The sequence below is a fragment of the Podarcis raffonei genome, chromosome 8, assembly GCF_027172205.1.
Source record: "Podarcis raffonei isolate rPodRaf1 chromosome 8, rPodRaf1.pri, whole genome shotgun sequence".
Taxonomy (NCBI): Eukaryota; Metazoa; Chordata; class Lepidosauria; order Squamata; family Lacertidae; genus Podarcis; species Podarcis raffonei.
Window position 1 is genome coordinate 79,717,955 of NC_070609.1, and position 27,987 is coordinate 79,745,941.

Sequence of the window (27,987 nt, forward strand, 5' to 3'; positions counted from 1 at the left end):
CTCAGTTCTCAGTCTTGTTTGCTTTAATAAAGAAGTGTTACTGCAGAACTGTCTCCAGCATATTATGTCAAGAGAGCTGAAATCACAAACCCCACGTCACAACACAAACCTACTCAAGTAAAGTCACTGGAAGTGGTGGAGGAAGAAGGGGGCAATAGAGAGAAAAGAAAAATGGTTTTGTGGAAGAGAAAGCAATGAAAAAAACAGAGCAGGAGGGAACAGATGGAAACAAAATCACACCATCTAACTGCTAGGTCAGTGGGAATATGTCTCCACTGGCAGCTGCAGGATCATGTTCTTCCTGAAGCAACACAGAACCTTGTGTGCACCTTCAAAGACCATTAAATGCATTGTGGCTTGAGGTTTCACGGACTAGAGTTGTGGTTTTAGCTGCAAGAGATACGGATAGGAAAACAGGAAGCTGCATTGTAAAGGCATGGTGCTGATGTGGGCCTGAAAGCGTGGCACCACCCTCAGCCAACGGCCCAGCAGTGTCTGTCAGTGCTCTTGTTTCCCATTTGGCTGGCTTTGCTTGGACCCAACTTGCATTCGTTTCAAAACTGCCAGCCTCAGGCGTGGGATCGTCCAGAAAGCAGGTGCGAGCTGGCACATGGTGATGCCAGGAGCCAGTTCAAGATTCCCGAGGCGTTCGGTTAGATTGCCCGAGACAGGATGTTTGCATCGCTCCATCCGTCTCCCGTCATTCCCATGGCAACTGAGCGATGTGCAGACAGCGTCTGCAAAAGCCGGCATGAAGGAGGGCAAAAGTTAAGCTGCCCGTTTAGAAAAAACACACACTTATACCAGGATGAGCCTCTTTTGCAATAAGCTTGCCAGCCTCTCCTTTTGTTCCCTTGTCAGATCATGCAAAAGCAATCCCCGGCTTGATTTGGTCACCAAGAGCTGGGGTGGTCCATTTAAACCCTGCTTCTCACAGCTGTTGCCATTTCACACACTCCTGCCATTCCCTCTGCTATAGCCTGGCATGCCGGGGCTCCCGAAAGAGACCAAGATGAGCAAACCAGCCCATCGAGGAGCCTTGCAGGCGTGGGGGAAATGGCTGCTTCTCCTGAATGCTGCTGTCCCTGCAGTCTCCACCATGCAGACAGGTAGGCTGAAACTTTAGCTCAGAACTTTCCAAACTTTTCCTTTTCCCCCATTTTTCTTTTGCAATTCAACAGTCACAATTTTTATTAAATTTCTGTTTTACATTTTAGAATATTCATTTAAACAACCTTAAAATATCAATATCTTCCCTTCCTCTCTTCCCATGGTTCATTTTGCACAACATAAATCCCTGCATATTTTATATAAACTAAAAACCACTAAGTATTCCATTATTACATCCATCAAAACTTATTTACACTGTTGAATTTATCTTAATGCTGCCCATGTTTTCAAGTGTACACAATTTTCCTCCATATATTCAATAAACATCTTTCTAATCTTCTCTAAACGTATGTTCTTCTTGTTCTCTTTTATGTTAGATCCGCAAGCTGCGCATATTCCATCAGTTTAAGTTGCCATTCTTCTTTAGTTGGGATCTCTCTCGTTTTCCATTTTTGGGCTAACGAAACATGAGCCACAGTAGTGGCATACATAAATAGCCTTTTTTGACACCTGGGAATTTCCATCTGATTTCCATCCAGGAAAAAGGATTCTGTTTTTTTGTTTTTTGTTTTTTTGTTTTTTTAAAGGAGCTTTCCAAACTTTTCATGCTGGTGACACACTTTTTAGACATGCATCATTTTGTGACACAGTAATTCAGTTTTACTAACAACCCCTTTGCAGTCCCGAGAGGAGCATTTGCACAACACACCAACACACTGCAGCCAACACACTAAACTGTTGTGACACAGAGTTTGGAAAGGTCTATTTTGGCCGGTTCCTCAATTTCTTTCCCAGGCAGTCTTGGCTTGACATCTTGGCTTGGCCCCTAAATCTCTAGCAGATGGGGACTGGGTTGGTGATGGGAGCTGGAGTCAAAAGACCTAGTGTAGCATCCAGGTATCTTAATTGCCCTTGCCTGCCTCTTCTTTCCATTTTGCTGGTTTTCATGGAGTAGCAGACAGCCCCATCAATATGGCTTGGATTGTGGATGCAGCATATGAAGGTTGACACAAAGTGCTGCGTTTACTGCCCCAGGAGAGATAATAATCATGACTTGAGAGTAGGGCTGGGCGATATATCATCCAAAGCTGGTTTGAAGTCCATATTGTGATAACGATTTCATAATTTTTGACCTGGCAATATATTGTGAATCATGATTTGTGTGTGCGCTATGCAAAAAATCACGATGCAGATAAAACTGTGAAGCCAGGCAATGCTCTACATAGCTCTATCCTTATGACTACATTATTACATGAGCACTGTTCCACAGCATTTGATATTTTCATTTACATACATTCATTTGAAATAAGACCGGTTTATGAAGCAATTCTATATCCTCCCACCACGCTAACAAAGAATTCTACAAAACAGTAGTCAATATCCAGACTCACTGTTCAGTGTTGGACATCATATTTGCTGAATACACAAAGCTTCACAGCTTGTCTTTCATCGTACACAGTCTGGTACCTTGCTTCATTTAAAGATTTTCAGAGACTTCAAGACTAAAGATTTCATTTTGTACTTGTTATGGTTTGAAGGAATTCTATAAAGATTGTCTATTGCGTATGTACATGGTCATCGTGTTGCCTAGACATTGCTGCCATCCTTATTTCAGGCATCATGATATATCATATATCGCAGTGTTTACCTGGTGATATATCACGATGCTGAAAAGCAGCTATCACCCAGCCTTAGTTGAGAGGTTCCCTGGAGATCATCTGGTCAGACCCCTGCTTGAAGTGGGGTGCAATCACAGCATCCCTCACTTACGGATGCCCAACCTTTGCTTCAATACCTCCAGTGAAGGAGAGCTCATGTCCTCTCAAAGCGGTCGTTTCCACTGTTGAGCAGCTCCTCCTAACATTTAGCCGAAATCTGCTTCCCTGAAATTTCCACCCATTGACTCTGCCCCTCTGGAGAAACAGAGAACAAACTTACTGCAGCCTTTCAGATATTGTGCTAATGATACCACAAAGACTTTTTGTTGCTTGCGCTAAAAGGTACCTATTTAAAATGAGCTTGGGCAAAGTGAAACCTAAGAAAATAAATATGGGTTCGTGTTTAGTAGCTGCAGATGCTATTCTTTGGCGTTGGGAGGGTGAGTGAGTGGGGAGAGCTTGAGAAAGGGTGCGTTTACAGTCACTAAGGAATATTTTAGTCACAATAGACAGCACGGATGGTGCTGTGGGTTAAACCACAGAGCTTAGGACTTGCCGATCAGAAGGTCGGCGGTTCGAATCCCCGTGACGGGGTGAGCTCCCGTTGCTCGGTCCCTGCTCCTGCCCACCTACCAGTTCGAAAGCACATCAAAGTGCAAGTAGATAAATAGGTACCGCTCTGGCGGGAAGGTAAATGGCGTTTCTGTACGCTGCTCTGTTTTCGCCAGAAGCGGCTTAGTCATGCTGGCCACATGACCCAGAAGCTGTACGCCGGCTCCCTTGGCCAATAAAGTGAGATGAGCGCCGCAACCCCAGAGTCAGTCACAACTGGACCTGATGGTCCGGGGCCCCCTTACCTTTACCTTTTACAGCTTCTTTAAACAAAAGATGCTGCGCAGGAAGCAAACAACTGCCTTGTGATGTATCCAAGTCCCACCATATCAATTTTGCCTCCCTGCCTTTTTGTCCCGCAGATCTGCGCTGTCCCTTGTTCGGCTTTTGTTTTGTTTTTCTTCTGTTATAAGAAAACCCCCCTGCTCCTTTTCCCTTATGGGGTACCCAAGAGCTCATATAGAGTCCTGATGTAGGTTCTCTATCAGTAGGAGAAAATAACAGAGGCTAACCAGAGAATATTGAGAAGCAAAGCAGCTAGTAAGCCTGATGTTTATTCAACTGTTGCAACAGGGTCTCCACTCACCACACGCAGGAGGAAGGAAGAACCCAGAACATTGGTGTGCAAGCTCTTACATAGACATTTGAAATTGCCCACCCTGGAGCCCAAGAACACCCCCCTGAAACATCATACATACATCACAGAAGGAGGCAGTCAACAGCAGAGGAGGCAGTCCACAGCAGAAATCCTGTTTGCCAGGGTATATGATAATGGTCACTGATTGCATCATGTGGGCAGTCTGGCCATTCTTTTGTGATGGTAAATAGTTCCTGAATCCAGGTCACAGGCTCACCCAATTCATACACAGATATGCCCTTAAGACAGGATTTGTGAGCAAAGAGAATGGGGAGGTTTTCCCACTTCCTTCCTCCTTGCAGAGAAATATTTGAGGTCAATTTGGGAGAGTCAAAATGGCTTCAGGATTGTTCTCCTGTACTATTTCAGATACGTGGTTTACATACTTATGTATGTCTTTGGCTTTTAATTTACAAACATTGAATTTATATATTTGAGACCTTAAATTCTTATAGCAGTTCATTTTAAGGGAAAGTGTGGAGGCAGGAAACTAACCAGGGAGAAAGTGTGAAAGGATGGGGCTTGATAAGAAAAAGAGAAGATCAAAAAAAGAAAAAGAGAAGAGCAAACCTCTCCATTCTTAAGGAAATCAGCCCTGAGTGCTCACTGGAAGGACAGATCCTGAAGCTGAGGCTCCAGTACTTTGGCCACCTTGTGAGAAGAGAAGACTCCCTGGAAAAGACCCTGATGTTGGGAAAGATGGAGGGCACAAGGAGAAGGGGACGACAGAGGACGAGACGGTTGGACCGTGTTCTCGAAGCTACCAGCATGAGTTTGACCAAACTGCGGGAGGCAGTGGAAGACAGGAGTGCCTGGCGTGCTCTGGTCCAGGGGGTCACGAAGAGTCGGACACGACTAAACGACTAAACAACAACAAAGAAAAAGAGGCAGGGGGATGGAATAGAGAAGGAGCGCACAGTGGAAATTTTAACATGAGTGCCACATTGCAGGTTGGAAACCAGACCTGGAAAGGCTGTCAAGTTGTGGTTTCAGAATGACCATTTCTGACCATTAAGCTGCAAAGTTTATTTGTTTTATTTACTTATTTATTTAGTTTATATACCGTCCTTCTTCATAAGATCTCAGGGCGGTTCACAGAATAAAATACAAGGTAAAAACACAAATAAATAATTAAAACAGCTAAACAATAACACACGCCCTCTATAATTATACTCCAACATAGAATATGATGAAAATGATATACAGGTGGTACATGACCCCAGTCAAGCTGGCAAAAATTTATCACTTGCCCGATAACAAATGTTGGAAATGTAAAGAAACAGAAGGTACATTCTTTCACCTTTGGTGGACGTGCCCAAGGATTAAGGTTTTCTGGGAGATGATATATAATGAATTGAAAAAGGTATTTAAATATACCTTCTCGAAGAAACCAGAGGCCTTTCTTCTGGGCATTGTCGGCCAACAGGTGCTAAAGAAGGACAGAACTTTTTTTATGTATGCCACAACAGCAGCAAGAATACGTATCGCAAAGTATTGGAAGACACAAGACCTACCCACCCTGGAAGAATGGCAGATGAAGGTGATGGAATTGGCAGAAATGACCGGCAGAATCCGAGACCAGGGAGAAGAGTCGGCGGAAGAAGATTGGAAGAAATTTAAAGATTATTTACAGAAATATTGCAAAATTAATGAATGTTAGAATGATGTTGGATTGAAAGTGATGTGGTTTTTAGTTATAATACTATAAGGAGTATGAAAAAATGGACTATTAATAAGTAAAAATCTAATGTTACATTATTTTAAGATTAAAGATTAGGACAAGTAAAGAGGGGAAGGATTTGCTGAACTGATAAATTAAACTGGAATACAAAAAGGGAGGTTAGAGGAGGTCCAGAAAATTAAGTAAATGAAAGAATGGAAAGATGGAACTGTTTTTTTTCTTTTTTCTTTTTTCTTTGTATTTGTATTTTTCTTTTTTCATTTTGTAAAACTTTAATAAATATTTTATTAAAAAAAAAAATTATACGCCAACATAACAGCTACCTTGAACACTGTGTGGTTCAGAAGTGTTTGAAAACCTGTCTCCAGAGGCTGTTCCCAGTATCTCTCACTACTGGCAAGTTGGAATGAGCCAGTGACAAAACGCCCAAGTGAAATTTCCCAGAAGCTGGTGCTGGGCGAGGGGGTGGGGGACATCTTGAGTACAGCCTCTCATTCTTCTCAATAGGATGTGTGGAAATTATGAAGCTGATGGGAAGAATTAGAGGGCCAGAATTCCTGGGTTTAATGTGCTGGCCATTTTGTTGTTTCTGGGTAGTGGTGAAAAGGAGTGAAATAAATGAGTGCCGGGTAATTGAGACAGCAGTTGACATTAGGCAACACAATAGAGTCTTGTGGCATTTTAAAGACCAAGAGATTTATAGTGGCATAAACTTCTGTGGACGAAAGGAGAAGGGGTCTTTAGGCCACAAAGGTTTCCGCTACCATAAATCTCTTTATCAACTTTAAATTGCCACAAAACAACCCTGTCCTCTGTTGCACTCGACAGTAGCAAGGCAACCATCCTCTGGGTGTTATTCGGGTTAAACAGGCTTCCTTCGGCCACCTCTGGGCCACCGATGAGCCCATGGTAATATGCTGGGTGTTGCAATTAGTAAAGCAAATAATTTAAGCACGTGTGATAGTGTGCTCATTTAGCACGCTGATAAATGCTTGGTTAAGTCATCCATTTTCAAACAGCTGTGACAGGAACATTAGACTGAACTCTCACTCGCTTGCAAAATCTCTAGTAATTTCATTCTTAGAAGAAAAACAAAATAGCCAATGTTGCACCTTGTTGACTGCAAACTGCACACAGTTATACACAAATTGTCATGGAGGATAGTTCTGTCTGGCGGTTGGTACTAAATTAAGTTTCCACTTTCAGAAGCAGTATACCCCATAATATTATGTACAGGGAGGGGGGGACAAAGGAAGAGGTGGAGAGGCTGCAGCCTCATGGCCTGATTATGAGCTTGAGTCATCTCTTGCCGAATGAGCTTTGAGGTGTAAAAAACAAAATCTGCCCTTATTCCCTTATGGGGGACACAAGAGCCCTTAGAGGGTCCGTCGTAGGTTCTCCATCGGTGTTCGGGGATCCAAGGTACAATGTATAATGAATTGAAAAGGATGTTTAAAATAACTTTTGTAAAAAAAACCCCAGTAGCTTTTCTTTTGGCAATTATAGTGACAGAACTACCTAAGCTGTACAGAAACTTATTCATGTATGCGACTACAGCGGCAAGAATGTTACTCGCCCCAAAATGGAAAACAAGCAGAAGTCCCAGCAAAGGAAGAATGGATACAAAAACTTTGGAATACGCAGAAATGGCGGAACTTACCGGAAGAAAAAGAAATCAAGACAACAAACCTTTTATAAAAGAATGGCAATAGTTTATTGAATATTTACAGATAAATTGTAAACAGATAAGAACATTAGCAGGATTATTGTAATAATAGTTATTGTAATAACTTGCAGTTTTATAAGAGTACAGTGGTACCTCGGGTTACAGACGCTTCAGGTTACACACTCCGCTAACCCAGAAATAGTACCTTGGGTTAAGAACTTTGCTTCAGGATGAGAACAGAAATCGCGCGGCGGCAGCGTGGCAGCAGCAGGAGGCCCCATTAGCTAAAGTGGTACCTCAGGTTAAGAACAGTTTCAGGTTACGAACGGACCTCCAGAATGAATTAAGTTCTTAACCCGAGGTACCACTGTATATATTTAAAGTAGATGAGTAAATGAGCAAATTAAGTTAATTTGGATATGGAGAAGGTATTAAAAATAAATTTAAGGAACAGCAGAAAGAAGAGGGGAAAGGAAGTCAAGTTTTGAAATGTTAAAATGATTGTAAAATTAGTAAATGTATACATCTGAATAATAATAATAATAATAATAGAAAGATTTTAGGTCTTTTGCATTGCTTGACTCTGCCACCTTAATAAACCTAATTTTGGTAAGGTAGGGTGGGCATAGTTAACTACTTTAGTAATAATCAGTAGTTTTAATTGGGACGCTTGTTTAGTGTGGGTCCCACTATTTTGGTCCTTTCGTACTAAAAATAGTGCTTCATAGATAGAAACCGACCTGGATTTCTCCGGTCTGAACTCAGATCACGTAGGACTTTTATCGTTGAACAAACGAACCTTTTATAGCGGCTGCACTATAGGGGTGTCCTGATCCAACATCGAGGTCGTAAACCCTCTTGTCGATAAGGACTCTAGAAGAGGATGGCGCTGTTATCCCTGGGGTAACTTGGTTCATTGGTCAGACAGTAAAAGTACTGCTGGGTCTAAAAATTATTTTTGGTGTGTTATTCTTAATAAATAAGTTGAATTTTTTGGAGGGTTTTTTTTGCTCCAAAGTCGCCCCAACTAAAGGCGGGACCTTTAATACTTGTAGGGCTAAAGGCTATGTTTTTGGTAAACAGTTGGGACAAGTTTTTGCCGAGTTCCTTTTACGGCTTTTTGCCTTTCTTGTATGCATTCCTGTGTTGGGTTAACAAATTTTATATAACTTTTGTCTAGGGTAAATGTGTGGTTGTGTGGTTGTGTAGTGTTGTTAATTGTCAGTAGTTTTTCTATTCTGATTTAAGGGTATGCAAAGAGAAATTAGTGTTTCTTATTACTAATTTTAGCATTGGTATTTCTATATTGGTATAGAATAGCTCGGGGTATGTCAGGAGGTTGGTTTGGGTTGTGGAATTAATTTTGGTCAATGCTATAACGCGATTTGTGGTGGCTGCTTTGAAGCCTACTTATAGTTAAAAAGTTAGGTCTCTCTCAGTTCGGGCTGTATTCCGGTTCAATGGGGCTGTACCCCCATTGATTTTCTTTAGGAAAAAATAATGAATTTAGAGGTATTGGTTCATGTGTGCCTAAAGTTGAACTTAAATTCTCTTGTTGAGCAGCCAGCTATCACCAAGCTTGATTGGCTTTTTGCCCCTATTTTTAGGTCTTCCCACCCTTTTGCTACAGGGACGGGTGTGCTCAAGATTAATAGCTGCCTAAGAATAGCTCGTTTGGTTTCGGGGAGGCAGGCTAAAGGTTTGCTTTGTCTGAAGGGGTTTTGCTAAACCATGATGCAGGAGGTACAGGGGTTGGTCTTTGCTGTTTTATGCTTAAGATTTTTCATTGTTCTTTCATTGTTCCCTTGCGGTACTTGTAAGGCCAATGGTGGGGTTTAATCTCATTTACTGGCCGAAAGAAATGTTTTGGTTTAATGGGTTTTTGGGGTTTTGTGGGTTTATTTGGCTGAAGTTGTTGGGCTCAAAAAGGTCGTGGTTTAGGATGCGGCATCTCCCAGTTGTAAGCTGGGTGCTTTATATAAGCTACTCTTTGTTATTCCAAGCACACCTTCCGGTACGCTTACCATGTTACGACTTGCCTCCTCTAGTTTAAGTAATCTTTGTTTATGAAAGTTGCTTTAGTTTTTGTTGAGGAGGGTGACGGGCGGTGTGTACGCGTCCCAGAGCGTTGTTAAAACAGACACTCTTATCTGTTTTACTACTAAATTCACCTTCATGCAGTGTTTCATAGTGCAATTCGTATTTTTTATCATAAAAAATGTAGCCAATCTCTTCCTCAACATCTGCTACACCTTGACCTGACGTATTAGCGTTAAGGCTGTTGTGTCTACTATTGGACCTTCATAGGGTAAACTGTCGACGGCGGTATATAGGCTGATGGTTTGCTAGTTGAGGTTGGGTGGAACGAGGGGTATCGATTATAGGACAGGCTCCTCTAGGTCGATATGGGACACCGTCAAGTCCTTTGAGTTTCAAGTTTTTCACTTGTAGTTCTCTGGCGGAAAGTATTGTATAAATAACTATCAATGTTCAGGGCTTAGCATAGTAGGGTATCTAATCCTAGTTTGTTTCTAAGCTTTCGTGTGGTCAAGAATATAATAGTAATAACATCTGTGTTGGTGTTCTCTGTTGTCTTAGTGTTTTACAACTAGACTATAAATTTTGATGTTAAAAATATTATTGATCTCTAGTCACATTTTACGCCGGTTTGCCGTTATTTTGGGCCTTTCGTATAACCGCGGTGGCTGGCACGAAATTAACCAGCCCTAAGTTATCATAGTTGGGTCAAGTTTTCACTTATGGCCCAATGTTTATTACTGCTGGTAAGCCCGTGGGGGTGTGGCGACGCTAGGTGTTATGGGCTTATTATAGTGCCTGATACCTGCTCCATTTTGTCTTTTAAGGGGTTTTGGGCATTTTCACTGGATTGTTGAGGCTTGCATGTATAATCTTGATAAAAAATAACGGTAAGCCCAGGACCAAAGCTATTGTTCGTGGAGGTTTTTCTGTTCCTCATCTCGGCATCTTCAGTGCCGCGCTTTTAAAAATAAGCTACAATAACATGTTTTTGTCCTGGGATATATAACAAAGGTTGTTAATAGTATTAAAAAAAATTTTTTATATATATATATGAATCAAAATTTTTTTTAAAAAATTGTAGTTTGGTCCAGACAAACATAACAAATTATTAAAAAAGGCTTTGTTGTTCAGTCCTGACAAAGGTAACATATTTTATTAAAGCATCTTGTTAAATTTTAAGATATGCTAGAAGTTTTCAGGAGAAAAATTTGATAAACGAATCAAATTTTAACAAGGGTTTAAACAAAAAATTGTAGTTGCATTTATATTTTATAAAGTGTAGTGTTGACTATGATTAGCCGATAATTAATCAGTTTAGTTGAATCTCGTTTTAGGGGTTTGGCGAGAAAAAAATTTGATTAAACAAGAAAAATTATTGGTAGGGGGGTAGGGGGGTTTGCCATAAAAAAAATGTATTTTTTTTTAGTTAAATTTTAATTTATATGGTTAGATTTAGTATTGTAATTAATTTAGTTCTTGTAGAAAAAATATTAATAATTTTTTTAGTTTCGTGTGATGAGCACGGACGCGGAGTATTTTGTATAAAATTTTGAATTAGAGGTTTTTTTGAAAAATTTGTTAAAATTTGTTTAAAATTTGTTGAAATTTGTATGGGAAATTTTAGGGTTGCGTTCGTGGTGTAAAAAAATATGTCTACCAAGCATTAAGACAATAATACCATATAGAGAACTTGCGCGAAGACCATTGCACTGTTAGCTCAGACTAAAACCGGATAGGTAGGAGCACTTGAGATGAGGTCTGAACGGAAAGAGAAATAAAAAATACCAGCCGCCAGGAAAACCAGTTATGCTATGAGCAAGGGTAAGAGGGTAACTAACCCATTAACCAGAGGCCTTGGAAAAGGTGAGAAAGTGGTGATGGAGAGTAGGATGGTCCTGACCTAACAACCAGAGGCCTTGGAAAAGGTGAGAAAGTGGTGCAACCTCATGTTATGGACGTGAGACTAGGGAGGGGGGCCTTATACGCAGGGGTTGATGATTCTCACGTGAGAAGCTAGATTAAGAGATAACCATGTATAAAATACACTTCCGTGTTGAAGAGAATGATTGCAGGTAATGTCTGAATGTAAGATTATGGAGGGTAGTGATTGATGGATATCCATGAGGATGAACAGTAATGCACGATATACATAAATATCCTTAAGTCAAATATATAGGTTAATAATACTTAAATAATAGTCGTATGGTATATAAATGTATGCACGAATAGTTAGTATGTATTATGTAAAATATATAGAAGATAGTATATATAGGATATTCATGGGGTAAATATATTAATGTATAATTATACATATACGTATAATGTCTTATTTATAGGATAATGTATATGTAATTTTTCATGGGGAAAATAAGTTAATGCACTATATACATAATAGTAAATAGATCATCGGACATGTTTTAGGGGTGGCGTGAGGTGTGGAGGCAAAAAAGCCGCTTGGGGCGGCTGAAGTGTAGAGGCAAAAAAGCCGCTTGGGGCGGCTGAAGTGTAGAGGCAAAAAAGCCGCTTGGGGCGGCTGAAGTGTAGAGGCAAAAAAGCCGCTTGGGGCGGCTGAAGTGTAGAGGCAAAAAAGCCGCTTGGGGCGGCTGAAGTGTAGAGGCAAAAAAGCCGCTTGGGGCGGCTGAAGTGTAGAGGCAAAAAAGCCGCTTGGGGCGGCTGAAGCAGAAGATAGTTTAATAAAAATGCTAGTTTTGGGGGCTGGCGATGAGGGGTTTTGGCCTTCTCTTTTGATGTCTTAGGAGGAAAAAATCTCATTTCTGGTTTACAAGACCAGTGCTTTAAATTTAAGCTACTAGGACGAGGTTATCATTTAAGGAGCTTGTTTTCTGCAAGGGCTAGTGTTGGTATTAGGATAAGGAAAATGGTGAAGTATAGAATGGAGGCTAGTTGACCAATGATAATGAAGGGGTGTTCTACTGGTTGGCCTCCGATTCATGTTAAGATAATGATGTCAGCAATTAAGAGTCAGAATAGTAGCTGAGATAGTGGGCGGTATGCTAGTGTTCGTTGTTTTGAGAGGTGGGTTATTGGTATAATTAAAAGAATAAGGATTGAGAAGAGTAGGGCTAGGACGCCACCCAGTTTGTTAGGAATAGAGCGGAGGATTGCGTAGGCAAAGAGAAAATACCACTCTGGTTTAATATGTGGTGGGGTCACTAGTGGGTTTGCGGGGGAGAAGTTTTCTGGGTCGCCTAGAAGGTTTGGTGTGAAGAGAGCAAGAGATAAGAGAAGGGTAAGGACTAGCATGGCACCTAATAGGTCTTTGTACGAGTAATATGGGTGGAATGGGATTTTGTCTGTGTTGGAGTTTAAGCCAGTTGGATTGTTTGATCCTGTTTCATGAAGAAAGAGTAGGTGAACTATGGAAGTACCTATAATAAGGAAAGGCAATAGGAAGTGGAAGGTAAAAAATCGAGTCAGGGTCGCATTGTCTACTGCAAATCCGCCTCAAATTCATTCGACTAGAGAGGTGCCAATATAGGGGACTGCGGAGAGAAGGTTGGTAATGACGGTGGCCCCTCAGAATGATATTTGGCCTCAAGGTAGCACATATCCTATGAAGGCTGTAGCTATAACGAGAAGTAGGAGGAGGACTCCAATGTTTCAGGTTTCAGTATATATGTAGGAACCATAATATAAGCCACGTCCAATATGGAGATACATGCAGATAAAGAATATGGAAGCGCCGTTGGCGTGTAGGTTGCGGATTAGTCACCCATATTGGACGTCTCGGTGAATGTGGGCAACAGATGAGAATGCGGAAGAGATGTCTGGGGTGTAGTGTATGGCTAGAAAGAGGCCTGTAATAGTTTGGATAATAAGACAGAGGCCCAATAAAGATCCAAAATTTCATCAAGCAGAGATGTTTGATGGGGTTGGGAGGTCAATAAAGGAGGAGTTAATAATCTTGATAATGGGGTGGTGTTTTCGTAAGTTTAGTGTCATTAGAGGTTTTTAATAGTTGAATACAACGGTGGTTTTTCAAGTCGCAGGTTTTGGTGAAAGGCCAAATTAAAATAATGATATATTTGATTGGGTTTTTTATAGTTTGTTTGGTGATTAGTTTAATTGGGGTTGCTTCTAATCCATCTCCTTATTTTGGGGCGGGAAATTTAGTAGTTGGTGCTAGTGTGGGTTGTGGAATTTTAATTTTGTTAGGGAGTTCTTTTGTGTCTCTTGTATTGTTGTTAATTTATTTGGGTGGAATGTTGGTTGTTTTTGCTTATTCTGTGGCTTTGGCATCGGATCCATTTCCGGAAATATGAGGGAAGGTTGGGGGGTATTTTGGTGGGTATGTTGTGTTGGTGTTATTTTTAATGGCAATATTTAGTGAAGGGGGTTTTTGAAGCATGCTGAGGTGATAATAGAAATGGACAAATAAAATTTTATTAGGCCTTTTTGTGCTAGTGTGTTGGCTTTAATGCTAGGAAGGTTTAAGGAGACTAGTCCTTTGGGTCCTGATTTTTCTAATCAAAGGAGATCGTTGATGTGAAGGGCTATGTTTTGTCCTATAAATAGTGAGGTTAGTGGAATGATGCGATGAAGTTTCGGGTTAAAGAAGCCTAGTTGGTTAGAAAATTCGTGGTGTTTTGATCGTTTTGTAGCTGTAAGTCAGGTTGTTTTTTTTGCAACTTGGAGGGCGAAGAGTGCTCCAAGGATGGCAACGGTGATAGCGGTTAGTTTCATAGAGGTTGGTATTGTGATTGGGGTGGGTTTTGTTGGAAGGAGGGTGGTTATAAGGATTAAGCCTACTACAAGGCTTCCAATGGCAAGACGAATAAGAGGATTAGAAAGGGTTGGTGGTGTATCATTTGTTAGTGATGTTGTTGTTCGTGGTGTGTTTATTTGGACATAGAAGGTTATTCGTATGGTATAGGTAGCGGTTAATATAGTTGCAAATAGTGTAAGGATGAGGGCTCAGGCGTTTAGGTGAGAGTTGTTTATGGTTTCAATAATTGTATCTTTTGAGTAGAAGCCTGATAGAAAGGGGGTTCCTGTTAAAGCGAGGTTGCCAATAGTTAGGCAGGTAGCTGTAGTTGGCAGTATTTTTTGTATTCCTCCTATTTTTCGGATATCTTGTTTGTTGTTAAGGTTATGGATGATTGCGCCAGAGCATAAGAATAATATTGCTTTAAAAAAGGCGTGTGTTGAAATGTGAAGAAAGGCAAGTTGTGGTTGGTTTAGACCAATGGTTACTATTATGAGTCCTAGTTGGCTAGAGGTTGAGAAGGCAATAATTTTTTTAATATCGTTTTGTGTTAAAGCGCAAAGAGCTGTAAATAGTGTGGTGAGAGCTCCTAGGCAAAGGCAGATAGTTAAGGCTGTTTTGTTATTTTGTAGAATAGGGTGAAGTCGGATGAGAAGGAAGATGCCAGCTACAACTATGGTGCTAGAGTGTAGTAGGGCTGAAACGGGCGTTGGACCTTCTATAGCAGCTGGAAGTCATGGGTGAAGTCCGAATTGTGCGGATTTACCTGCGGAAGCGAGAATTAGGCCAAAGAGAGGGAGGAGGGGAGGAGTTTTGGTTTCAATTGTTATTTCTTGAATATTTCAGGTTGCTAAGTGTATTGCGAGTCAGGCAAGGGCTAGTATTAGTCCAATGTCTCCTACGCGGTTAAAGATAATGGCTTGAAGGGCTGCGGTGTTGGCGTCTGGGCGGGCAAACCATCAGCCGATTAATATGAAGGATAAGATTCCTACACCTTCTCAGCCAACAAACAGTTGGAATATGTTATTGGCTGTAACGAGTATTAATATGGCTAATAAAAATACTAGAAGATATTTGAAGAATCGGGTTATGTGTGGGTCTTGTGATATATATCAGTTGGCGAATTCTAGAATGGATCATGTGACGAAGAGGCTAATTGGAATGAATGTAAGGGAGTATATATCTAATACAAGACTAATATTAATGTCTATGTTGGCGATGTTGGTTCATGTAAAGTTAGTTGTGGAGGCTTCTATGCCGTAGTTTATGAAAATAGTTAGGGGGATAAGGCTGACTTTAAATGCTAGTTGTACAGCAGTTTTTGCGTAAAGTATGCCTCATCCTATTATTAAGGGAATTGGATTTATGGTTGTGAGAATGGGATGTGTCAGAATGAATAGGACTGTGAGCAGGGTTGAATGAAGGAGAAGGTCGTGCATTTTTTACTTCTACTTGGAGTTGCACCAAGATTTTTGGTGCCTAAAACCAATGGATTGCTGCTTTCCTATAGAGGTAAGAGGTCTAAGAGTATTATTCTTAGTTATTAGAGTTAGCAGCTCTAATTGTTAATACACCTCTTGGTAAATAAGAAGGTGGGGCTTCTGTTTCTAGAGTCACAGTCTAGTGTTTTGGGTAAACTATATTTACAAGTAAATAGACCTGAAATGAGGGCAGGTTTTATAATTAAAAGCCCTAGTGGCAATAAGTGTAGAATTAGATTAAGATGTTCTCGAGTGTGGGTGGGGGGGAGCAGTCGAAATTGTGTTGAAATGCTTCCTCGTTGGGTTATTAAAAATATGTAAAGGGAATAAGTGGCAGTAATAAGAGTTCCAATTCCAGTAATAATAATTGTTGGGGTAGATCAATTAAATAGGGTGGAGATAATGAATAGTTCTCCAAGTAGGTTAATTGTTGGGGGTATGGCTATATTAGTTAGGTTGGTTAGAAGTCATCAGGTTGATATTAGTGGGAAGGCCAACTGCAGGCCTCGAACAAGGAGAAGGGTTCGAGTGTGTGTTCGTTCATAGTTGGTATTTGCTAGGGCAAAGAGGGCTGATGATGTTAGGCCATGTGCAATTATTAAGGTTATAGCTCCTGTTAAACCTCATGGTGTTTGTACAATGATAGCGGCGGTTACAAGGCCTATGTGGCTTACGGATGAGTAAGCAATAAGGGCTTTTAGGTCTGTTTGTCGTAGGCAGATCGAGCTAGTTATTAAAATGCCTCAGAGGGCGAGGATTATAATCGGATATATTAGGTTAGGTGGGTGTGGGTTGAGTATAGATGAAATGCGGATTAGGCCGTAGCCTCCTAGTTTAAGTAGAATGGCAGCTAGGACTATTGAGCCAGCGATCGGGGCTTCTACATGTGCTTTTGGTAGTCATAGATGGAGGCCGTATAGGGGTAGTTTAACTAAGAAGGCTAAGAGGCAGGCAAGCCAGAGTATTGGGCTAGAGTCTGTAGGAAGTAGTTCTGGTTGAGTTATAAAGAGAAGGTCTATTGAGGTGTGAGAATATTTATTGTTAAAATATAAGAGTGTAATTAATAGTGGTAGGGAGCTTGCTAAGGTATAAAATAAAAAATAAAGGCCAGCGTTTAAGCGTTCAGCTTGGTTTCCTCAGCGTGTAATAATAATTAGGGTGGGGATTAATGTTGTTTCAAATAAAATATAAAATAAAATAAACTCTGAGGCAGCAAAAGTTATAATGAGGGTTGTTTGTAATGTTGCTAAAATTATTAGGAAAACTCGTTTTCGATTTAGTGGTTCAGTTTTTAAATGGTTTTGGCTGGCCAAGATTATGAGTGGTAGTAGTCAGCAGGAGAGGATGATTAGAGGGGCAGAGGTGGTGTCAATGTTAAAATATGTGGATGTGTTAGATATTTTTAGGAGTATGGGGTGATTAAATAATATAAGACTTGAGAGTGCTAATAGTATAGAGAATACGGTTATGGTTGGAAATAGAATATTTGGGTTGAGTAAAAGGGCTGAGGGAACTAGAAAGGCAGTTGGGATAATAATTTTTAGCATTTTAGTAAATTTAGGGTTTTTATGTGGTCGGTTCCGTGTGTTCGAGAGGTAGCAACTAGTAGGGCAAGGCCAGTGCTGGCCTCGCAAGCGGATAGTGCCAAAAGTAAAATAGGCAATATGGCAGTAGTTGGGGTGTTCGTGGAGGTTGTAAAGGTAGCTATTATTAGGAAAAGAATTAGTATTATTCCTTCAAGGCAAATTAAAATAGACATGAAGTGGGTTCGGTGAATGGATAGGCCTAGGAGACCAAGTAGAAATGTAATTTTTAATAGGAAGAGGATTATTGACATGTTGGGGGTTCTAATAGTATTAGAATTTATTAAGTCGAAATTAATTGTCTTAGTTAGACTAACCTCCATATTCAGCCCAATCTAAACCACCTTGGGATCACTCATAAATTAGGCCGCCAGTTAGAAGTGTAATAATTGTAGAGGTTCATATTATGGTTGTTATGGGTTGTGAAAGGTTAATTGCTCATGGGGTAGGGAGTAGAAGAGCAATTTCTAGATCGAAGAGGAGAAATAGAATAGCCACTAGAAAAAATCGGATGGAGAAAGGGAGTCGTGCTGATCCTAAAGGGTCAAATCCGCACTCGTAGGGGGAAAGTTTTTCTATATCTGGTATTATTTGTGGTAATCAAAAGCTTACTAGTATTAAGATAGTAGAGATTAGTGTGGCAAAAATTAATATTAGCGTAAGACTCATTACTTTTTCCCAGATTTGGCTGGGGTTGGATGATTGGAAGTCACCTATATTAGCTATATTAAAAAAGTAAGAGCCTCATCAGTAGATTGATACATATAGGAATAGTCATACAACATCTACAAAGTGCCAGTATCAGGCGGCTGCTTCAAACCCGAAGTGATGGTTTGTTGTAAAGTGAAATATGGATTGTCGAATGAGGCAGACAATGAGAAATGTAGATCCAATAATTACATGGAGGCCGTGGAAGCCGGTGGCCACAAAGAAGGTTGCACCGTAGACACTGTCTGAGATAGTAAACGATGTTTCGTGGTATTCGCTGGCCTGTAAAACTGTAAAGTATAGGCCTAGTAAGATTGTTAGTGATAATGCTTGAATGGCATCAATTCGTTTTCCTTCTATTAGGGCATGATGGGCTCATGTTACTGTTACCCCGGAGGCAAGCAAGACAGCTGTGTTTAGTAATGGGACTTCAAAGGCGTTTAAGGGGTGAATTCCTGTTGGTGGTCATTGGCCTCCAAGTTCAGGGGTAGGGGCGAGGCTTGAGTGGTAGAAGGCTCAGAAAAACCCAACAAAAAATAATACTTCTGAGGTGATGAATAAAATTATCCCGTATCGTAGACCTTTTTGTACTGGTATTGTATGGTGTCCTTGGTACGTGCCTTCGCGAATAATGTCTCGTCATCATTGATGTATTGTTAAAAGTATAATGATAAAGCCAAGATAAATTAAATTTATATTATTGAAGTGAAATCATGCTGCAAGACCAGATGTTAGTAAGAGGGCTGCAATGGCTCCTGTTAGGGGTCATGGACTGGGGTCGACTATATGGAATGGGTGTGCTTGGTGAGTCATTAGATGTTTTCTTGTAGGTAGAGTGTTAGAAGTAGCACGAAAACGTATGCTTGAATTAAGGCGACAGCTATTTCTAAGCAGGTTAATAAAATTAATGTAATAAGAGTTATTGATGCAGTTAAGGTTATACTGTTTATAAGGGCCAATACAGCTGTCGAGGTAAGTTGAATTAGTAAATGTCCGGCTGTTAGGTTAGCTGTTAGACGCACGCCTAGTGCGATAGGACGAATAAGTAAGCTGGCTGTTTCGATTATTACTAATATGGGAATTAGTGGTGTTGGTGTGCCTTCTGGGAGAAGGTGACCTAGTGAAGTTGTTGGTTGGTTTCGTAAGCCAATTAATACAGTTATTAATCAGGTTGGGACGGCAAGAGCTATATTTATTGAAAGTTGAGTGGTTGGGGTAAAAGTGTAGGGTAATAATCCTAAGGTGTTAAATAATGTGAGTATTAGTAAAAGTGCTATGAAAGTACTTGCTCATTTATGTCCTGCAGTACTAATAGGTAATATTATTTGTTTTGTGGCAGTAATGATGAGTGAGGATTGGATAGTTGAGTAACGGTTTTGGATAAGGCGATTGGTCGAAAATCAAATGGTTAGTGGAAAAAACAAAGCTGGGATAATTAGTGGAATTCCTAATATGTTAGGAATAGCAAATTGGTCAAAAAAACTTAGGGCCATGGTCAGGTTCAGTAGTGGTTATTGGGTTGTTTTTTATATTGGGGAGCTGAGAGATGGGCATTGGTATTAGTAATTTTTGTAAGAAATATAATTAGGGTTGTTCACACTAGTACAAATATTATGAATCAAGGGGCAGGGTTAAGTTGAGGCATGTCACTAAGGGAAAGTTGTTTCCCTCTCTAGCTTAAAAGGCTAGTGCTGTAAGTTAGCTTCTTAGTGATGAAGAGATTATTATTTTAGATCATGCTTCGAAGTATTTTAGGGGTGTTGACTCCACAACAATTGGTATGAAGCTATGATTTGATCCGCAAATCTCTGAGCATTGGCCATAAAATAGACCGGGGTGGGATGTAATTAAGGTAGTTTGGTTTAATCGACCTGGGACTGCATCTGTTTTGATGCCAAGTGCTGGGACAGCTCATGAATGTAGAACATCTTCTGCTGAGATTAAGATTCGAATTGGGGATTCCATAGGAATTACAACTCGATGGTCTACTTCTAATAGGCGAAAATTTCCTGGATTTAGGTCACATGTTGGAACCATGTAAGAGTCAAATAGCAGATTTTCGTAGTCTGTGTATTCATAGCTTCAATATCATTGGTGGCCAATAGCTTTAATGGTTAGGTGGGGGTTGTTAATTTTGTCTATTAGATAAAGAATTTGGAGGGATGGAAGTGCAATTAGAATAAGGATAATTGCAGGGAGGATCGTTCAAATTATTTCAACTTCTTGGGCATCTATTGTGTTGGTGTGTGTAAGTTTTGTTGATAATATTAAGCTAATAATATATAGTAAAGGTAAAGGTAAAGGTACCCCTGCCCGTACGGGCCAGTCTTGCCAGACTCTAGGGTTGTGCGCCCATCTCACTTAAGAGGCCGGGGGCCAGCGCTGTCCGCAGACACTTCCGGGTCACGTGGCCAGCGTGACAAGCTGCATCTGGCGAGCCAGCGCAGCACACGGAACGCCGTTTACCTTCCCGCTGGTAAGCGGTCCCTATTTATCTACTTGCACCCGAAGGTGCTTTCAAACTGCTAGGTTGGCAGGCGCTGGGACCGAACGACGGGAGCGCACCCCGCTGCGGGGATTCGAACCGCCGACCTTTCGATCGTCAAGTCCTAGGCGCTGAGGCTTTAACCCACAGCGCCACCCGCGTCCCAATAATATATAGTACTAGGGCACTAATTAAAAAAACAATTATTAATGCGTGATCGTGAAAATGAAGGAGCTCTTCTATGATTGGGGAGGCTGCATTTTGGAAGCCTAGTTGTGCTGGGTGTGCCACTAAGGTTCACAGGTCTTGTAGTCTGTAATTTAACACTGACAGAGTTATGTAATTATTTTACTAGAACCTTATAAGGGGAGAAACATAAGAGGATGTGTGACTGGCTTGAAACTGGTTAGAGGTGGTTCAAGTCCCCCCTCCCTTGAGGTTTGTACATAGGTTGATTCTTCGTATGTGTGGTATGGTGGAGGGCAGCCGTGAAGTCACTCTAGGTTTGTGTTTGTTAATTCAAGAGTGAGGACTTCACGTTTAGCTGCTAGAGCTTCTCAGATAATAAATATTATTATGATGACAGCTGTAAGGGAGATTAAGGAGCCAATTGATGAAATAGTGTTTCAAAGAGTATATGCGTCTGGGTAGTCAGAGTAGCGTCGAGGTATGCCGGCTAGTCCAAGGAAATGTTGCGGGAAAAATGTTATGTTAACTCCAGTAAATATTACGCCAAATTGAACTTTTGTTCATGAATGGTGTAAGGTATAGCCTGTAAAGAGGGGAAATCAGTGGACAAATCCACCTATAATTGCAAATACAGCGCCTATTGACAGAACGTAATGGAAGTGAGCAACTACGTAGTAAGTATCATGAAGAACGATGTCTAGTGAGGAGTTAGCTAAAATAATCCCTGTAAGACCCCCCACTGTAAATAGAAAGATAAATCCTAAAGCTCATAATATAGCGGCATCTCATTTAATTGTTCCGCCATGAAGCGTTGCAAGTCAGCTAAAAACTTTTACTCCGGTGGGGATGGCAATAATTATTGTAGCTGAGGTGAAGTAAGCTCGGGTGTCAACATCTATTCCCACTGTAAATATATGGTGGGCCCATACGATAAAGCCTAAGAAGCCAATTGATATTATGGCTCACACCATTCCCATATAGCCAAAGGGTTCTTTTTTGCCTGCATAATATGTGACAATGTGGGAGATTATACCAAAACCAGGAAGAATCAGAATATATACTTCTGGGTGACCAAAGAACCAAAATAAATGTTGATAAAGAATGGGATCTCCTCCGCCAGCCGGGTCAAAAAAGGATGTATTTAAGTTTCGATCTGTTAATAGTATGGTGATGCCAGCAGCTAAGACAGGAAGAGAAAGAAGAAGAAGTACTGCTGTAATTAAGACAGACCAAACAAATAGGGGGGTTTGATACTGTGCTATATTAGGGGGTTTTATATTGATACAGGTAGTAATAAAGTTAATTGCACCTAGAATAGAGGAAACTCCGGCTAAATGGAGCGAAAAGATCGTTAAATCTACTGAGGCTCCTGCGTGGGCCATGTTTCCGGCTAACGGTGGGTAGACAGTTCAACCGGTGCCGGCACCCGCTTCGATGCCTGAAGATGATAGGAGTAAAAGCAGTGACGGTGGTAATAGTCAGAAGCTTATGTTGTTTATTCGTGGAAATGCCTGCCCAGTGACTCTTTAAACGGCCGCGGTATCCTAACCGTGCAAAGGTAGCATAATCACTTGTCCCCTAAATAAATAAAAATAATAAAAATAGATGGGTCTCTGGCCTGGTCCAGAAAGTTGTTCTTCTATGTCCTTGTGCCTTGCCAATGACGCTCTCTTTTCCTCTCCCTCTTGCCCAACAGTGAGCGTGGTCGATTTCTGTGGCCAGACCCTGCACGGGGATGGGATGGTGTTGACGTCCCACCGAGACTCCCGCCGTTACTACTTTGTAGTGGCCAGCACCGACTGCCAGCTGACCATGCAAGCGGCAACCCCCAAAGACAAGGTCCAGTTCCAGTTCCGCTTCTTCCTGGTGTACAGCATGGTGCGCTCGCCTTCCAGCACGCTGGCCAGCAGGGCCAGCAACGACCACCCCACTCTGGCCCTTCCCAAGTCCAGGAGGGAACGGGAGACCCCTGACCCTTGCACAGCAGGCTCCTACGTTCAATTCTACGATGGCCAAAACCACACCGCCAAGCCCCTGGGAATGCCGCTGTGCGGGAAGAACATCCCAAGGCCCGTCATCTCCACCAGCAACTTCCTCACCTTGAGACTCGTGACTCGGGGCCAGCAACCTCGTGTTGACTTTGTCGGTGACTTCACCTCCATTCGAACTGGTAAGGCGGGAAGCTGCTCCAAATGAGCAGAGCAATGCCACTCTATCTTATTTTAATTTTATTTTATTGCATTTATATTCCACCTCTTCTCCAAGGAGCTCAAGGTGGTGTATGCCTCCTCATTTAACCCTCCCAATCCTGGAAGGCAGGTGAGCCTGAGAGGCAGCAACTGGGCTCCAAGGTCACCCTGGGAGTTTCATGTTGCCCAGTGGGGGGATTTGAAATCCTGGGTCCTAGTCCAACACTGTAACCCTAAGGGTAAGGTGCAGGTGATGTGGACCACTGGGCTGCTGTCAGGGAAACTGGCGCTGTGGTCTAAACCACTGAGCCTCTTGGGCTTGCTGGTCAGAAGGTCAGCAGTTCAAATCCCAGCGACGGAGTGAGCTCCCGTTGCTCTGTCCCTGCTCCTGCCAACCTAGCAGTTCGAAAGCACACCAGTGCAAGTAGATAAATAGGTACCACTGTGGCAGGAAGGTAAACAGCATTTCTGAGCACTCTGGTTCTCGTCACGGTGTTGTTGTGCCAAAAGTGGTTTAGTCCTGCTGGCCACATGACCCAGAAAGCTGTCTGTAGACCAACGCTGGCTGCCTCGGCCTGAAAGCGAGAAGAGTGCCACAACCCCGTAGTCACCTTTGACTGGACTTAACCATCCAGGGGTCCTTTACCTTTTAAAAAATTTCAATGCTGGTGTTAAATGCATTTTAACTATTGTTTTAAGCTAGTTTGGGAGGTATATTCTAGGCAGTGCTTTTTATCTAGGGATACTCAAAGGTACGCTGTACCAGCACCTCATTGTAACAACTTCGTGGTGAGTACTGGCCGCTTTTTTTCTATAAAAAACCACTGATTACAGTGGTATCTCGGGTTACATACGCTTCAGGTTACAGACTCTGCTAACCCAGAAATAGTACCTCGAGTTAAGAATGAGATGAGAACAGAAATTGGGTGGTGGCGGCGCGGCAGCAGCAGGAGGCCCCATTAGCTAAAGTGGTGCTTTAGGTTAAGAACAGTTTCAGGTTAAGAACGGACCTCCAGAACGAATTAAGGACATAACCAGAGGTACCACTGTATAGGTACATTAAACCACAAGAACAGCAAAATCTGCCTTTCCCTCCCCTTGCAGGCTTGAACGCTTCGGCCTGCAGCACAGAGTCGTATTTTCCCTGCCACAATGGCAAGTGCATCCCTCCCAGCCTAGTCTGCGATGGCGGCAGCGTCGATAACTGTGGGGATGGTACAGACCAGGCTGCCCAGGCCCCGGCCTGGTGCAAAGGTTGGTGGCTGTAGAAGGAAGAGGGTGTGTGTATGTGCTGTTATAAGTAAATAAAAACCTGCTCCTTTTCCCTTATGGGGTACCCAAGAGCCCATATAGAGTCCTTTTGCAGGTTCTCTCTCGGTAGGAGAAAATAACAGAGGCCAACCAGAGAATATTGAGAAGCAAAGCAGCTGGTAAGCCTGATCTTTATTAACTGTTGCAACAGGGTGCTCCCCCACACGCAGGAGAGAGGAGGAGGACCCCGAACCATGCGCGCAAGCCCTTATATAGACATTTTAAATTGCCCTCCCTGGAGTCCAAGACCACCCCCAGAAACATCATACCTACATCACAGAAAAGGCGGTCTACAACAGAAATCTGAGTGCATTGTTTTTATCATCTCTGCCAGGTTACCTGTTAATGGTCACTTGACTGGATTACCTGGGGAGCCTGGCCATTCTTTTGTTATGATAACTACTGGGCTCACACCCTATTCATATCTTAAAAGTGCCCTTAAGACAGGATTTGAGAGCAAAGAGACAATGGGGAGATTTCCCATTTTGACCTTGCAGAGAAATATTTGAGGTCAATTTGTTCTGGACTTTTTCTATGGGGTTTCAGACATGTGGTTTATATACACAGTTATGAACATTTATTTTATATATTTATGACCTTAAAATTCTTGTAACAGTGCCATTCCTTGCTCATGATCACTTTAAAAAATGGGTGAGAAAGTGAGGCTGCAGCGGCCCCTTAAGTTGTTAGGAAAGGGAGTGTAGCCTTATGTAGCCTTATGAGGCTTTGCCCTCGGGTGGGAAAAATATTGCGCCCGGGAAAGGGAAAATGGGAGTCAACAGACACTCAAACAATAGTTTCGGAGAAAAGGCTTTATTTCTACCATCCATGAACTGGTAGAAGGAGCAAGTGTGATAACTCTCAAAAAGCATGCACGAGTTCACAGTCATTTGCACAGAGTATATATTCCCCTTCTAGTTCCCTCCCCTTTCTCCTCCCTCAGGAGTCCTGCCCATGAGATCCTCTGAGCATGAACAGAAAGCTCCCCTGTCTTGGGACTCTTTTGGACTCTTAGCACCCTTCCCAGGAAAGGGGAATGAGAGCGGTTCAGCATGTCCAAGAAGTTGCAACTAGAATGAATAAAAGTCAGTTCTCAGGCCTGCTCTGACAGAGTCTATTCATTAGCTTTTTGAAGCCTTCTCGTGCTGATAAAAGTAATAGTTTTGCCTTGCAACAGCAGAGCAAATGAGCAGATGCTTAGCTGCTGAGAAAATGATTTTGAAAAGCTTTGAGAAGCTTTGAGCCTGCTTTGGGGGGGGGTGACTTCGGGCCTAGGTGGGGTCACCTGTCCGCACCTTCCTTCAGGAGGAGGCTACGCCCCTCTGCTTTGGTTTCTCCGTGGCAGCACAGAGGCCACTACTGTTTTTGACTCTTTCTCCTTTTCAACTCCAGGCTCACCCACGCTCCTGCCGCCCTTGAATAATGCCGATGCCTCTTCTGCAGTTAACGCCCTGCCAAGTCAGGTGACCTGCGCAGGACCCCAGGAAAGCCAGCTCCTGCCCCCAGGCACTGCCACCTGGGACAAAACAGGTACAGCAGCACCATTGCTGGCAGGAATGAGGTCTTGTAATAACTTGGTTGTTGTGTATCTGAAGAAGTGTGCATGCACACGAAAGCTCATACCAAGAACTAACTTAGTTGGTCTTTAAGGTGCTACTGGAAAGAAATTTTTTTTTTTTGTTTTGTTTTGGTTGTTTATAGTGTGCCATTTGGGAACTCCCTGACTATTTATACTAAGCAGGTGGCTATCACTGTACTCTTTTCAGCTAAATACACAGTTCTGTCTTACCTACGAAAGGCGATTCCATGTTGTTTGGCACAACAGCAACTCTTCAGCTCGCCCACTCACTCTAACCCCCATCCATGTCTCCAGGTGCATACAGCAGAAAAACAGCCTCATTCAAAGCATTTGAGGGTAACTCCCAGATCATCCCTTATCTCCAGAGTGATAGTCAGATTATCTGTTATCAATCACCAAGTCAGCAGGAGCTAACAGGAAGACAGCCAAACCGCCATTCATCTCCCCTGGAAATCTGCTAAAAACATTTTTTAAAAATGCTTTTCAGGTCTACATTTCACTAATTTTACAATCATTCTACCATTTCAAAGCTTGACTTCCTTCTTTCTCTTTCTGAGGTTCCTTAAATTTAGTTTTAATATCTTCTGCATATCCAAATTAACTTAATTTGCCCATTTATTCATCTACTTTAAATATATACTGTAATAAAACTGCAGGTTTTAACAATAACCATGCAAACGTTCTTATCTGTAAATGTTCAATAAACTATTTCCATTCTTTTATAAAAAGTTTGTATTCTTGATTTCTCATTCTTCCGGCAAGTTTTGCCATTTCTGCATATTCCATAAGATTTTGCATCCATTCTTCCTTTGCTGGGACTTCTGCTTGTTTTCCATTTTGGGGCGAGTAACATTCTTGCCGCTGTAGTCGCATACATGAATAAGTTTCTGTACAGCTTAGGTAGTTCTGTCCCTATAATTCCCAAAAGAAAAGCTACTGGGTTGTTGTTTTTTACAAATGTTATTTTAAACGTCTTTTTCAATTCATTACATATCATATATAAAACATTTTTGTATAGCTAGGCCTATCCACATGCTTATAAAGTTAAAGTGAATTTCAATCTCTTAGTATTTTAAATTTTTGTAGGTTTTATTGTCGCAATTTTTTGATTTTCTTGTTCTACCCTTTTTTGTAAACTGCTCCGAGTTTTTCTTCACAGTCAAGCAGTGTCTGTATTTGTTGAAATGAACAACAATATCAAAATAGCACAGCTGGGGCAATTGTTTGCTGGGGAGCACAATTTGTTCCGTGTTCCTGCAACTCACCAGGCTCCTTCTCCTCCTCCTGCAGACAAACGCAAACCTATCCTTGCTTCGCTGGCTGCCATCCTGGGCGCTGCCTTCGTGTTCTGGTGCTGCTGGAATCCAGGCTGGTTCATCTGGAGGATGGGCGCCTGCAGGTACCTGCCCGGTTGCAATTCCGTCTGCGCTGCCTGCCACCTCTGCCCACGCAGCTGCACCCACCGGAAGCCGCCCAAGGTCACCCCACATGGAAGCACCGAGCCACCCGTGTGACTCCTAGATGGGGGGCAGGGTCACAGGCCCTTAGTTTTAGAAGAGCATGGGCCAGAAGGGGTGCAGCTGGCAGCAGAGGCATCATGGGGCTAAGCCAGGGGCAGGCAACCTAAGGCCCAGGGGCCAGATGCAGCCCCATCGCCTTCTAAATCTGGCCCGCGGATGGTCCAGGAACCAGCGTGTTTTTACATGAGTAGAATGTGCCCTTTTGTTTAAAATGCATCTCTGGGTTATTTGTGGGGCCTGCCTGGTGTTTTTACATGAGTACAGTGGTACTTCGGGTTAAGACCTTAATTCGTTCTGGAGGTCTGTTCTTAACCTGAAACTGTTCTTAACCTGAAGCACCACTTTAGCTAATGGGCCCTCCCGCTGCCGCCGCACGATTTCTGTTCTCATCCTGAAGCAAAGTTCTTAACCCGAGGTAATATTTCTGGGTTAGTGGAGTCTGTAACCTGAAGCATCTGTAACCTGAAGCATATGTAACCCGGGGTACCACTGCAGAATGTTTCCTTTTATTTAAAATGCATCTCTGGGTTATTTGTGGGGCATAGGAATTCGTACTTCTTTCTTCCCCCAAAAAAATATAGTCCGGCCCCTCACATGGTCTGAGGGACGGTGGACCGGCCCACGGCTGAAAAAGTTTGCTGACCCCTGGGCTAATCAGACAGATGTATACTGGCTGATCTCCCACAAGGTGGCAGGAGATGCCTGCTTCTTTCCTCAGTGGGCTCAAACTAAGGCACTTGGCACCAGGCCTTGAGATACGCTCACATCCACACCATGCATTTAAGAACAAAAGAATAGCCTGCTGGAATGGC

General features: G+C 42.2%; 1 protein-coding gene and 2 pseudogenes across 2 annotated transcripts; 1 reads left to right on the plus strand and 2 right to left on the minus strand.

Moving 5' to 3' along the window:
* Positions 1 to 111: 111 nt before the first annotated feature.
* LDLRAD2 (low density lipoprotein receptor class A domain containing 2) lies at positions 112 to 27,976 on the plus strand. Of its 2 annotated transcripts, XM_053401039.1 has the most exons (5): positions 112 to 1,109; positions 22,273 to 22,746; positions 23,870 to 24,019; positions 25,469 to 25,606; positions 26,946 to 27,976. In XM_053401039.1, the coding sequence occupies exons 1-5, from the start codon at positions 986 to 988 to the stop codon at positions 27,167 to 27,169; spliced, it is 1,110 nt and encodes a 369-aa protein (XP_053257014.1). In that variant the 5' UTR covers positions 112 to 985; the 3' UTR covers positions 27,170 to 27,976. The 2 variants fall into 2 exon arrangements, with proteins under 2 accessions (XP_053257014.1, XP_053257015.1); XM_053401040.1 differs by lacking the exon at positions 23,870 to 24,019.
* LOC128419854 (cytochrome b-like) lies at positions 12,125 to 13,761 on the minus strand (annotated as a pseudogene).
* On the minus strand, positions 13,801 to 15,584 carry LOC128419853 (NADH-ubiquinone oxidoreductase chain 5-like; annotated as a pseudogene).
* Positions 27,977 to 27,987: the final 11 nt, after the last annotated feature.